A 13429-nucleotide genomic window follows, 5' to 3' on the forward strand; every position below is an offset into this window, starting at 1 on the left:
CCAGAAGGGAAGGAGCTATATCGATGAAATTTTGTCAGTGTAATCACTGGTCCTTATGTACATTATGGTCCAAAAAATGGTCTCATAAGTATGTTTACTTTTTTTACAAGTGGCGCTAGATGGGCAGTAGGCGCATAACCTTTTCATGATAAGATCCTCCACTTTCTTGAGTTTCTTCACTGAGGCCGCATCATCCGAAAGTGATGGACGTCCACTTCTTGGCTCATCTGTGAGGGACATGTGGACAGTTTGGAAATTCCTTTTTCAAAAAGCAACAGTGCCATATGATGGGCAATCATCACCGTAGATAGCTTTCATTTCATTATAGATTTTCTGAGCATTGTAGGCCTAACCCTTCAAATGCAGGAACTTAAATCATGCTGCTTGCGTCAATTTTCACCATTTTACAGGTTATGCGCCTACTGCCCATCTAGCGGCACCTGTAAAAAAAGTAAACATACTTATGAGACCATTTTTGGACCATAATGTACATAAGGACCAGTGATTACACTGACAAAATTTCATCGATATAGCTCCTTCCCTTCTAGGTGATGACAAAAACTTTTGGATACCCCTCGTATATATTTACCCACTCCACATATTTTTCTAATGGATTTTCTGATTGGCCATTTGGTTCCAAATTGTATGTGAATTCATACTAGTGGTATTTTTCAAGGCTTATGCTTTTGCTTTTGGCGATAACAACCAACAAATTATATGCAACTTTTGTGAAATTTATGAACAAACCAACAATTTTTTATGTAGTTTAATAAGTTCTGGATTAGAATCCATATTTCTAGATGTACTTTCCCAGCTAAGGAGCAGTTCTGAAGTGTCAGACATATCAATAGTAGTATTTCAAAATATGTAACTGTTTCAAACTATTTTGTTAAACTTAATCAGCAAACTGCATGCTATAATGTAGGTTAAATAAGTAAAATCCATTTTGACCCAGGAGGCAGTTCTCAAGTACCAGTAGATCACAAAACAACCAAGCATTGGAACTTTGATATGAAGCACACACTTAAAAGGTTCACCAAGTTGGTAAAAGGAAGCTGTTAGTTTACTTTAGTTTCTAGGAATCTGCATAAAGCAAGAACCCCGAGAAGGTAGTATATCCTTTACTGTTACTATAAACTCTGCTGCTCCTATTAAACACAAGCCAAACTTGATCATATGATTGCAAATTCAGAATTGCGGACTGGGTAGTTGTATCAAAGTCATTGCTAAATCCACCAGTACTGGTATGAGCTGCTACAATGGGGTTTCCATTCAGTACTAGCTGTATGAGTATGTCAGTAGGCTCGTAGATACCAATCGAAAATGTGAACATGTAGGTTCCTGCGTAAACACAATTAAACTTGTTGACTGCAAGACTGAAATGACCATTGATGTTTGCAGAAATCTCTTGAAATGTGACAATGTCATTGGTATTGCCAGTTTGTGCACTAGTTTTGATTGCAGTGAATGCAGATCTTCTAACATAACCACATTCATCTTTCTGACCTTTTTGCCCATTTGTTCCAGCAGATCCAGCCTCTCCTGTTATGCCTTTGTCCCCTTTCTCTCCGTGTAGTCCCTGTGGTCCAGATCCATCTCCTTTGTCTCCTTTCATTGCGTCCCGTCCGTCCCGTCCTGGAAGACCATGCTGTCCAGCTGTCCCTGGGGTGCCCGGTATACCCCCTGGGCCTTGACAGCAAGTATTACAGTTATTTTCAGGTTGACTTTGTTGACTTTGAGTGGATCCCAAAGATGAGGTGATTGCAATTGCCAAGAAGACAACAGAAAGAAGCATCTTCAGATCTGTGAAAGGGGAAAAGAAACACTCAATCTCAAAAACATTTTTCAAATAACTTGTAACTGGGGGAAAAGTTATTGTTTTCTTACTTTATACAATTAAGTATGTAAGAATATGTTTTGACTCATATATCCAGTATAAAACCAACCACAAAATGGAGATAAAGATTTACAATGAAAACCACAGGAAGTTCAGAAAATTCACAAAATTGTACTGCTAAAATATCGTGTTTTAATGCAGTTTGTCAACAGTGTATAAAATACTGCTTCTTTGGCTTCAAATATGTTGCAAATGACTGCACATCAAAGTAGGTAATTGACAATTGAATTTATTATAAGGCTTGGTCAGAGGATCGCGTGTAAAGTGGCTTGTTAGTACATTCGAATGTAAACTTGCATACATAGTGCCTGTCTAAACCGCACTCGCATGTAGCTACATGCAAGTTATTTTCGACAATTTTACATGTAAGATATCTTACATGTAGCGAGCTACATTCGAATGTAAGGCCAGTGTGAACAAGACTTGCATGTAAACTCGCATGTATGCATGACCTTGATGGCCCAATCTTATTGTGAGTGTGCATAATCTTGTTATAATTGACCACTGAAGGTCACTCTTACTTTTGAGTTGGTCCTGTGTGGACACACACTCGCCTGTAGCATAATTTAATTGCTGGCTCGCTTGTAAGTTACATTCGAAAGTAGGCTACCGTCTAAACACACCTTATTATAGTCTGATTTCTGTGTCTAAAAAGTAAACCACCAATTGCCTAATTATTGATAATTACCCTATATGTCAGTTTCCAGCAGGGCAGACTGAACAACGCTTTGGCTTATGTGATAGATAAACTGTCAACAGTGCATGCTTTTATTATAGGTGTGTTTAGACTTAGCCTACTTTCGAATGTAACTTACATGCAAGCCAGCAATTACGGGACTTACTTGTAAGCCAACTCACAAGTAAGCATGACCTTCACTGGTAAATTATGCCATGATTATACACTATCACAACAGAATTGGATCATCAAGGTCATGCTTATATGCGAGTTACATACTGTGTATGCAAGTCTTGTTCACACTGGCCTTACATTGGAATGTAGCTCGCTACATGTAAGATACCTTACATGTAAAATCGTCACTTGTAACTTGCATGTAGCTACATGCGAGTGCGTTTAGACGGGCACTACTTGCAAGTTTACATTCGAAAGTACATACATGTGACTTTACAAGCGATCGTCTGAACAAGCCTAACGCTTGTCATGTTGATATCAGCTAATTACTCATTGCTTCAAGACTGGTTTGATTTTTGTGGCATTTTGTAATGTGTAAACATCAGGGGGGAGGAGAGGTACTCAGTACAAATGACCATACGGGGATGTGCCGCATACACAGGTAGCATTTTTGGCCTTTTTCCAAGCCAATGTTGGTAAATGGATGGGTCCTTTTTCCAAAATTTTCTCAATTTTTTCAGAAAATAGCCCATTTTGCCCCAATCTAGCCAAAAAAGTTTTAATTTCACCAAACTTTTGTGGAAAATTTATAAATACTAAGACAATTTGGGTTCAATTTGGCCTAAAAGTTTGGCTTTTGGTATATCGATTTCTTGAAAAATTGGTTTATTGATGGGTCCACTTTCAAATTCTCAAAGGCACACCCCTATCAAAACCAAACTTGAGTACCCCCATTACACATGTCCCAACTTACACCTAATTGTAATTGTAATCAGCCAAATTTGTTGTGTTTGTAGGACAACATAGTCCGATGAATAGGACCTGTTTTTTTCTTAAAAAAAAAAAAGTCCAGTCCTACTCGTCGGACTATTAGGACAACAGCAATTTTGAAATAATGTTGTAATTTAGTCGTGTGTTACAGACTGGGAAACTGATAACTGAAACTGATCGTGTGAGTCGTCTTTGACAAAGACTAGTTGTAATTACAACAGTAAATCCCACATAGAGCTTCATATTAATCGACCAAGATAGACAGCGAGGTTTCTTTCATTTTATGGTTTCAGGCTAAAATGGATAGAAAACTTTCTTGACTGTTATTACTAATATTATTTTATCATTTTTGATCAGTAACAAAATTAAAATTTGATGGAAATCATATACAGTCTTATGGCTATAACTTTGTTTGAGAACAAAAAGTGAAATATTTTTTCTTTCTCATGTGAAAAAGTAACAATATGTACATTTTATAAGTTTAAACTGACTTTCAGCACAAAAATTCAGCTCACCTTGAATTTTTGATGTGTGACACACACAGTGGAGGTTTTAGGAATTTTTTTGGGGGGGCATTGAGGGGAAAATTGAATTTGGGGAACAAAATTGCAGCAAAATATGGAAATTTTGCAATTCGCAATTTTAGGTTTTTAATGGAGGAAACAGGGGGCAAGAGGTCTGACTGGAGGGGCTGTTGCCCCTCCCTCATGCCCCCCGTGGCGCCGCCACTGGACACACATTATCATCAGGGAAATCCTAAGATCGGAAATTTTAAGGTTAGTTGAATTTTTGTGCTGAAAGTCAGTTTAGACATTTAGAAATTGTTTATCACCAGTACGTATGAACTTACATTTGAATATATACATTGGTTTGACACAAGTTCGGTAGTGACGTAGGTGCATACATGTATTTCGCTGGTCGCAGTCTCGAATAGCGCATAGTGTACACACGTACAAGGGCGCTTGTAGCTCAACCGCGGAAAAGCATTGACATCACTACCGAACATGACGTGAACCAAAGAATAGTTAATATAAGTGATGCACTTACCTGTGTGTCACTCCAAGAAATATGAAAATCCAAAATAGACCAAATCAGCTCAGATTTTATGTCCTTGTGTTGATTACTGCAGCTAGAGAAGATACAGGGAGTATGAAGTGTTCACTGCCTTCAAGTGAAATGCAGTGATATCAAATATTATGCCTTTTAAGGTGAATCCTGCTCAGGGCATAAAGCTAAGATTTAGGAGACTGAGTCAGGAGTTCATTATGCAAAGTTATGCTCTATTAAATTTATCACATCATATTTACCCAGGGTTAGCCCGATCAGCTAAAATGCTGTTCTTACACAGGCCCTCCATAACATTTGAAAACCGTACCGATACAATGAGTAATATATAAAGCATAAACATATAAAGCATAATTAAATAGAGTATACTAATTAACAAGTAATTACACAAATAAAATGTTTTATTATTAGATGATAGACGACTTAATGTATTATGGGTCTATTAATCAGTGATTAATTGTGAAAGGCTTGGCCCGACTTTGACAGATAACGTGACTTAGCTGCGATACGATAACACTATTGGCAAATACAGCAAACCATTACTTAGTACTAATATTGGAAACTTAATGATTAAAAATTGATGTTTTTGATATTTAGCAGTACTTGAAGTAAACTTTATAAATCTGATGATTTATACTTAAAGTGTATGTAGGTGGGATGAAAAGTCAGCGATCAATTGAAAATTTGACCTTTCAGTATTGAAGATATGGATTTTTTTCCCAAAACACAAAAAAAAAATTAGGTCTTTTGGGAAAAAAAATCCATATCTTCAATATGAAAGGTCAAAATTTTCAATTGATCGTCGGCTTTTCCTCCCACCTACATACACTTTAAGTATATATCACTAGATTTATAAAATTTACTTCCAGGACTGTTATATATAAAAAATGTGAACAATATCAAATTTTAAAAATTTGTCATAAAATTTGTATTATATTGTCAAAAAATGAAAATTATTTGATAACAGAAAGACATTCTTTGTATTCAGAATGCAATTTGATATGTCTGATGTGCTCTCATGTCCCACAAAAAATACTGTCGAAACGCTCAAAACACTCATTCCAGATCCCTTAAGTATTGAGTTGGTTTTCAGATTTGTTTCACCATTATCAGTTCTCCATAGAAAAGTTCATCCTGATGTCTGAACCTTACATGATGAAAGGATCACAGTAATGTTCTCTTGAAGTTGAAAGAGAATGAAAAAGTAAAACATATTTCTTTTTTACGGTGCTTATAACTCCACATTGTTTCTTGTGTTATCTAGGTAAGCTTGACATCTTCACATGGATCAGGGTCAGATATCTTGTCATCTCGCATTGATGATGAAAAGTTATCAAAGCTGGAAGAAGAGGTAAGACTATAATATGTTACATCTAACCACTAGTGATAGATCCAACATATATAAATATATTCCGATCCATATCTTAAATTTGATAAGTAAAGATGGTAAATTAATATTGCAGATATGATCTCACACCACCAAATCAGAGTCCCATAGAGATATGTGCTAAATTTGCCTTAAGAAAACGTCATTTTTTCTTCACAGGAGCGACTCAGTTTTAAGCGACAGCTATGATGGTTGAAATCAGCCCTTGCCTGATCCCTCTGGCTGGGAAAAAATATAGGTTGACCGTCATTATTTTTTACGACTGGCCCTCAAAGTCTACGATGTCTGGGAATTTCCTATTTTTCAGGCAAAACCATGCCGGTGTTTCTGTAAAGAAAAGGCTGCTTAAAATCATTAAAAGTTATTCGATCTCTCCCATCTGTGGTACACTTGCAGGAATTAATATTACTAATCATGACCAATCCAAATTTGGCTAAAATTATGCAAATTTCTGCTCATTTTAATGCTTATATTCAGAATCAATGGGTTTTTCTGAGAAGTGAAATTCAAGGCGCACAACCATATATACTATTTGGTGGTGTGAAATCTGAATGATGCAACATGTTTCTGATTATCCTTAATTTCAGACTATTTTAATCTAATTAACTTATTTTTAGCATAATTTGAGCAAGAAGCTGGTTAAATTTTTTTTTTCAAGCAGAATCATTGTGTCTGTGACATCTGCTATCTACTGAAGATAGCATTGTGATTAAACCATGTTAAAAATTCACCAAGACTTAGGCTTTCAGCAATTTACAGTCAAGAGGGACAAGTAACCAGGCAGACACACAAAAACAAAGAAGAACATGACCACAATGTCTGAATTATAAGTGTTGAATTATATGGCCTATTAGTGAAATCTTAAGTCTAACCCCCCCTAAGCATACCTGATCCATGGACACATTTTATGAGCTCCAACCAGTGCCCTAGCCCACATGCCACCATATACTGATGTCTTCTACATCTGGCACCGAGTCATTGCATACCATCATGATTGTAAACATTACCTGGGTTACCAGTAGTGGAATCATAAGCTTAATTAGCCTACCCCCCACCAACACACAAACCGTAAGCTTACCTGATCCAGGCGCCTATTTCATGAGTTCCGACCAGTACCCTATAGCACCATACTGCAATGTCTTCTCTATCTGGCACTGAGTCATTGCATGCCATTGATGATGTAAGCTTACAAAATATTATGATTACATTGCATGGGCCTACGAAATGGAATCTTTCACTCAAACACACATTTTGGGTCATAAACTCACCTTAGCACTGGTATATTAGTAGCAAATGTTGCAGTTCTCTTCAATTTTAACCTTTAATTACATAAATTCAGTCAATGCACTTCTTGGTGAATCCAAACACGAATTAGGCACAGGGCTAACTTGCTCAATCAAAAGTTGAGACTCACACACACAGCTCCATTCAGATCTCACACCACCAAATCAGAGTCCCATAGAGATATGTGCTAAATTTGCCTTAAGAAAACGTCATTTTTTCTTCACAGGAGCGACTCAGTTTTAAGCGACAGCTATGATGGTTGAAATCAGCCCTTGCCTGATCCCTCTGGCTGGGAAAAAAATATAGGTTGACCGTCATTATTTTTTACGACTGGCCCTCAAAGTCTACGATGTCTGGGAATTTCCTATTTTTCAGGCAAAACCATGCCGGTGTTTCTGTAAAGAAAAGGCTGCTTAAAATCATTAAAAGTTATTCGATCTCTCCCATCTGTGGTACACTTGCAGGAATTAATATTACTAATCATGACCAATCCAAATTTGGCTAAAATTATGCAAATTTCTGCTCATTTTAATGCTTATATTCAGAATCAATGGGTTTTTCTGAGAAGTGAAATTCAAGGGCGCACAACCATATATACTATTTGGTGGTGTGAAATCATATGTCTTATTGTAAATAGAATTTCTTTATACTGTCATGGTTTTTGTTTAAAAAAAACCATGGCGGAATGCTTTTTTTTTATAGATTTTTTAAAAACTTAATTTAAGATGTCATTTACAAATGTTCAAAAGTACACAGCATAAAATTGTGGTTGATTTACACATTTGAAGTACAAATATCAATTTTTTTTTATACCTAAACAATGCGAGTATCGAATAAAGTATATTTTCTTCCAAATATGTCTCAGAATTTCATGATTTTGCGGCAAAAAAAAAGAAAAAAATACATGAATTTGCCGTTTCAGCTGACCTAGACGCACTAAGAAAAACAAATGTGCGCGGCGGCTTTTAGGCATAAGTATTTTAAGCTGCCAAGAAATTCACCATGACTAATGATATAGTTGGCACTGTGTGGCTTAAGATTGATCAAGAAACAAGATAAAGTTTGTTTCTTCATTCAATGTCTAGCCACACAGTTATCTACCAGGGGTACATTTCATTAACATTTATGACACATTGTTAAGTTCCACCCGGTGTTACTCTTCCATATGCAGATATGTCAGTTTTTAAGTTTTTGCATGAATTCAGCTTTTTCGAATTCCAAATTTCTCTACTGTTATTTATTTTAGGACTTTTTAACCCAAACTCATACTATTTCAGAGCGTTTTTACCAGTTTTCATGCATTTTGAGTGGTACTATGTGACATCACCTCATTTTTGTCTCGCCTGATAAGGCAGGAGACTATATAATCACTTTTCCGTATGTATGTGTGTATGTGCGTATGTGTGGGGGTGTGTGTGTGTGTGTGTATGTGACAAATTTGGTTAAAGTTTTGGTTAAAGTTTGCTTTCCGCCTATTTTCTCGGAGACTATGAGTCGCACGTTCCTCAAACTTGGTGGGTGGGTACATCTTGACCCGAGACATATTGGTTAGTATTGGTTAGTGGGTCAAGGTCACTGAGGTCATCTAGGGGTCATCTGAGGTCAAATTAGTAAAAACTGTCATATGGCCATGAAACTTGGTGGGTCCAGTCAACATTTAAAGCCAAGTTTTTGGAAGGTCATTTCAAGGTCACCGGAGGTCATCTGAGGTCAAATTAGTAAAAACTGTCGTATGGGCATGAAACTTGGTGGGTCCAGTCAACATTTAAAGCCAAATTTTTGGAAGGTCATTTCAAGGTCACCAGAGGTCATCTGAGGTCAAATTAGTAAAACTGTCGTATGGGCATGAAACTTGGTGGGTACAGTCAACATTTAAAGCCAAATTTTTGGAAGGTCATTTCGAGGTCACCAGGGTCATCTGAGGTCAAATTAGTAAAAAGTGTTGGATGGGCATGAAACTTGGTGGGTACAGTCAACATTTGAAGCCAAATTTTTGGAAGGTCATTTTGAGGTCACCAGGGGTCATCTGAGGTCAAATTAGTAAAAACTGTCGGCTGGGCATGAAACTTGGTGGGTCCAGTCAACATTTAAAGCCAAATTTTTGGAAGGTCATTTCGAGGTCACCAGGGGTCATTTGAGGTCGAATTAGTAAAAACAGTCGTATGGGCATGAAACTTGGTGAGTACAGTCAACATTTAAAGCCAAATTTTTGGAAGGTCATTTCAAGGTCACCAGAGGTCATCTGAGGTCAAATTAGTACAAACTGTCGTATGGGCATGAAACTTGGTGGGTACAGTCAACATTTAAAGCCAAATTTTTGGAAGGTCATTTCGAGGTCACCAGGGGTCATCTGAGGTCAAATTAGTAAAAAGTGTTGGATGGGCATGAAACTTGGTGGGTACAGTCAACATTTGAAGCCAAATTTTTGGAAGGTCATTTCAAGGTCACCAGAGGTCATCTGAGGTCAAATTAGTACAAAATGTCGTATGGGCATGAAACTTGGTGGGTACAGTCAACATTTAAAGCCAAATTTTGGAAGGTCATTTCGAGGTCACCAGGGGTCATCTGAGGTCAAATTAGTAAAAACTGTCGGCTGGGCATGAAACTTGGTGGGTCCAGTCAACATTTAAAGCCAAATTTTTGGAAGGTCATTTCGAGGTCACCAGGGGTCATTTGAGGTCGAATTAGTAAAAACTGTCGGATGGGCATGACACTTGGTGGGTGCAGTCAACATTTGAAGCCAAATTTTTGGAAGGTCATTTCGGGGTCACCAGGGGTCATCTGAGGTCAAATTAGTAAAAACTGTTGTATGGGCATGAAACTTGGTGGGTACAGTCAACATTTGAAGCCAAATTTTGGAAGGTCATTTCAGGGTCACCAGGGGTCATCTGCGGTCAACTTAGTAAAAACTGTCGGATAGGCATGAAACTTGGTGGGTCCAGTCAACATTTAGAGCCAAATTCATCAGCCAGATATCGTGCCCAGCCGATAACCGCCAAATTCATTTACCGCTACCAAAAGTAATTGAAAAAGCAGGCGGTCGCAAAAGCAGGCGAGACTCGTGGTTCGAGAACCGCCTTGTCTAGAGTTACAATGAGTTTGGTCTTACAATGAGTTAAAGTGCTTAGATGCATTTTAAATGTTAGTGAAATTCACCTAGGCCACTAGACATCATATTGCGACCATCATAAGGTTAATTTGTTGGCAGCGATACACAGGAACACTGTTTAGATCCGCTGAAAACATCTCAGCCATGGTGCTTCTGTGAGGTGATATGTGGCATCATACCAAACATTTGGTTGACAGTTGTATCCTGTTTTGTTGAGGGCCTGTTGAATCAGATTAAGGGCAATGAGTCTGTTGAGCAATGAAGCAGGGTTTTCTTTAACACACAAATCACACATATTTCGTGTTCACACACTTTGGGGGTACCCCTTCATATCCAAAGTCAAACTTTAACATGTACAAAATCTTTATTCAGCGAAATTGCTTACATAAAAAAACACACACATTATTAAATGTCTTCCAAAATAAAAATACTCCATTGGGCAATGTTTTGGACTCCTTCAGAGGAAAATTCACAATTGAAAGGGTCCAAAAAAATCTGAAAATACCCTTTCAGCAAAATGCTTTTACCCTGCAATGAAGTGGTCATATGCTGTTTACTCAAGCATATGAATAAACCAGTCGCTTACTTATGTTTATAAAACTTTACGTCATGTATTCCATTCATGTCAAATTATTACTATTCTCTACATGTCATGCCAGGGACTGTCTTTCGAAAATCATGTTAAGAGCTGTAGAATGCTCTTCTGATCTCTTTAAGAAGAGCTATAGAAAGCTCTTTGCACCTGTGGCCAAAGAAGGAGCTATAAATCGCTCTTGCAAATGCAACTTAAGATTGATCTTGCTCTTCTCAAAAGGCAGTCCCTGCCATAACATGCAGTTAATATTGAATGAAATTGATCATAATTTCCATGTATTTCTATTCATCTTCATCGTCTCATAGCACACAATAGATGCACACAATTATGTAAGTTTAAGGAGCCACTCAATGGTTGAACTTTTTCCCAAATTCGTATTTCATTTACAAAGTAGTAGTTGTCATGGTTTCACTCATATCTACAAAATGGGCAATTACAGTTGGAATTCATTACACCCGCTATGGAAGACATTTTTAATCTTCCACACAGGGAGTGTAAATTTGAAATTGCCGATTGTCCATACTGCAAAAGAGGCTAATTGATACAAGTGGCTGTGCTATTGGAAATTATTGGACATCCCTGTATTTAGGGTCTTTGATACAACATTGGGAGAAAGAAAACCAAATTTGAGTGGTACCTTAAGGATGTTTGTTGTTGCATGTATTAATGAATTACATACTTTCTAATGTTGTAAAGTGGAAATTTTTGCAGAATATTAATTTCTCTCTCTTTGAATACTGACATTCTATATCTGTTACTATTGTCAGCACTTGATTCTGACATGCTGTTGAGTGTTACATTCTGTTTTTCAAACAAATAGAACTTTGTTTATGATCTTATTTTCTACTGTTTGTTGTTATTTAGGAGCAATTTCCATTTTTTTACAGAGTCTAAATTTCATCCTTTTCCTTTTAGTCAAATTCCCACCCGAAACACCACATTAATTAGTAAGGATATATACCCCAGGAATATGTGTATTGTATAAAATGTTTATTTTGTTGTTGATGATGTTGTTGTTGTTGTTGTTGTTGTTGTTGTTTAGCTTCAGTTTATGATGAAGTAAGTCTTAAAGTAGTGTGTATATGGTACTAATGTTTGCCAGAAGTGTTTCTATTTTCGTGTTGCCGAATGCTGATAATAGATTTTCACCTTCATACTAACATTTGAAGAGAAACAATTATACAAATTACAAAAACACAACTAATTATCACTGATTTCATTTATGTCACAGATGGCTAGCATAGCAGAAGCATTGTCACCAAGAGGTCCGTCAATTAAACAGACAGACCCAGAGATAAGACAGACAAGGACAGACACAGAGACAAGACAGACAAGACAACCAGAGGAACAAGACAGCAGTGATGGTAAAGTAAGTACACACACCCGTGGTGAGTGGTTAATTACTCACTAGCATGATGTTAGGCCAGTGGTCCGATCACTCTCAGAGCTGAATCACTCTGTAGTGTGTAGTGATCGTATCAGTCTCTAGGTCTTAAAGATAATTCATACCAATATGAAACAATTATGCACTATTGACACCCTCTCTTTCGTTTACAGAGAAGTTAATACGATAAATTGGATACATTGAAAATGCTGAAACTTGAATGCAGTTCAATTTTGGGTGATTCACTGCGAGCGATATTTAGTGTCTATGGCGAGTTGAAAATCGCTCACTAAAAATTGAGTTTGGGCGAGCGGTGGCGAGCAAGAGCGATCGCTCGCCTCAAACAGCAAGGCCTGCCCTACACTGGTGGTTTGATTTGAGCACATAAAAGAATATGAAATTTAGTGAAAGGAAATTGCCATATAGTCAGTGAAAATTACTTTTTGCGAAATTTACCAATTTTTGAATACAAATATTTCCACTGGTGCACCAAATGAAAGAGAGAGTGAGTAGACACTGATACAGACATACATGATGAAATGGTAAGGGCTTTAACCTGTAGGAAATTTGATGGTGTTTATCTTCTCTGTTCATATTTTAATCATATATAGTCTGATCATACTCTGACATACTACATCCATGGTCATTTTATTAAATTGAAAATAATGTCTGTGTATATGTGATACATATCAAAGGACATCAAAAGTGATTTATCAGTGTTGAATGATAACAGAATAATAATTATGTTATGCATTATATAAGATTTCCTTGAAGGTGTAGATTTTTCTGTTATGTATGAGTTGTTAAAAAGTAACCAGATGAAAGTTATCAATTTAATATTTAAAACAGGATTCAAATTTATAAGAATGCATTTCATTATTCTTGTTACATCAGGATGAGAAAGTGAAGGCTCAACTAGATGAGCATACTGATGTCATCCAGTCACTACGGCAACAGAACAAGAGACTTGAAGAAAAGGCCAAACAGGTGGGTGTTAACATGAAAGGTTTTGCCTAGAATTACATATTTGTGACTCTGAGATAATTTTGAGATATTGATTATCAAATGCCTGAAACGAAAACAAGGA

At 36.9% G+C, this 13429-nt stretch overlaps 1 protein-coding gene across 1 annotated transcript in view; it reads left to right on the forward strand.

Moving 5' to 3' along the window:
* Positions 1–13429, forward strand: part of LOC140163844 (uncharacterized) — an 84119-nt gene that overhangs the window by 56082 nt on the left and 14608 nt on the right. The window contains exons 15-18 of the mRNA XM_072187158.1: positions 5848–5934; positions 11264–11287; positions 12190–12327; positions 13237–13329. Of these exons, the coding sequence (XP_072043259.1) occupies positions 5848–5934; positions 11264–11287; positions 12190–12327; positions 13237–13329 (342 nt within the window). The remainder of the gene's footprint in view (positions 1–5847; positions 5935–11263; positions 11288–12189; positions 12328–13236; positions 13330–13429) is intronic.

The sequence above is a fragment of the Amphiura filiformis genome, chromosome 11 (assembly GCF_039555335.1).
Source record: "Amphiura filiformis chromosome 11, Afil_fr2py, whole genome shotgun sequence".
NCBI lineage: Eukaryota > Metazoa > Echinodermata > Ophiuroidea > Amphilepidida > Amphiuridae > Amphiura > Amphiura filiformis.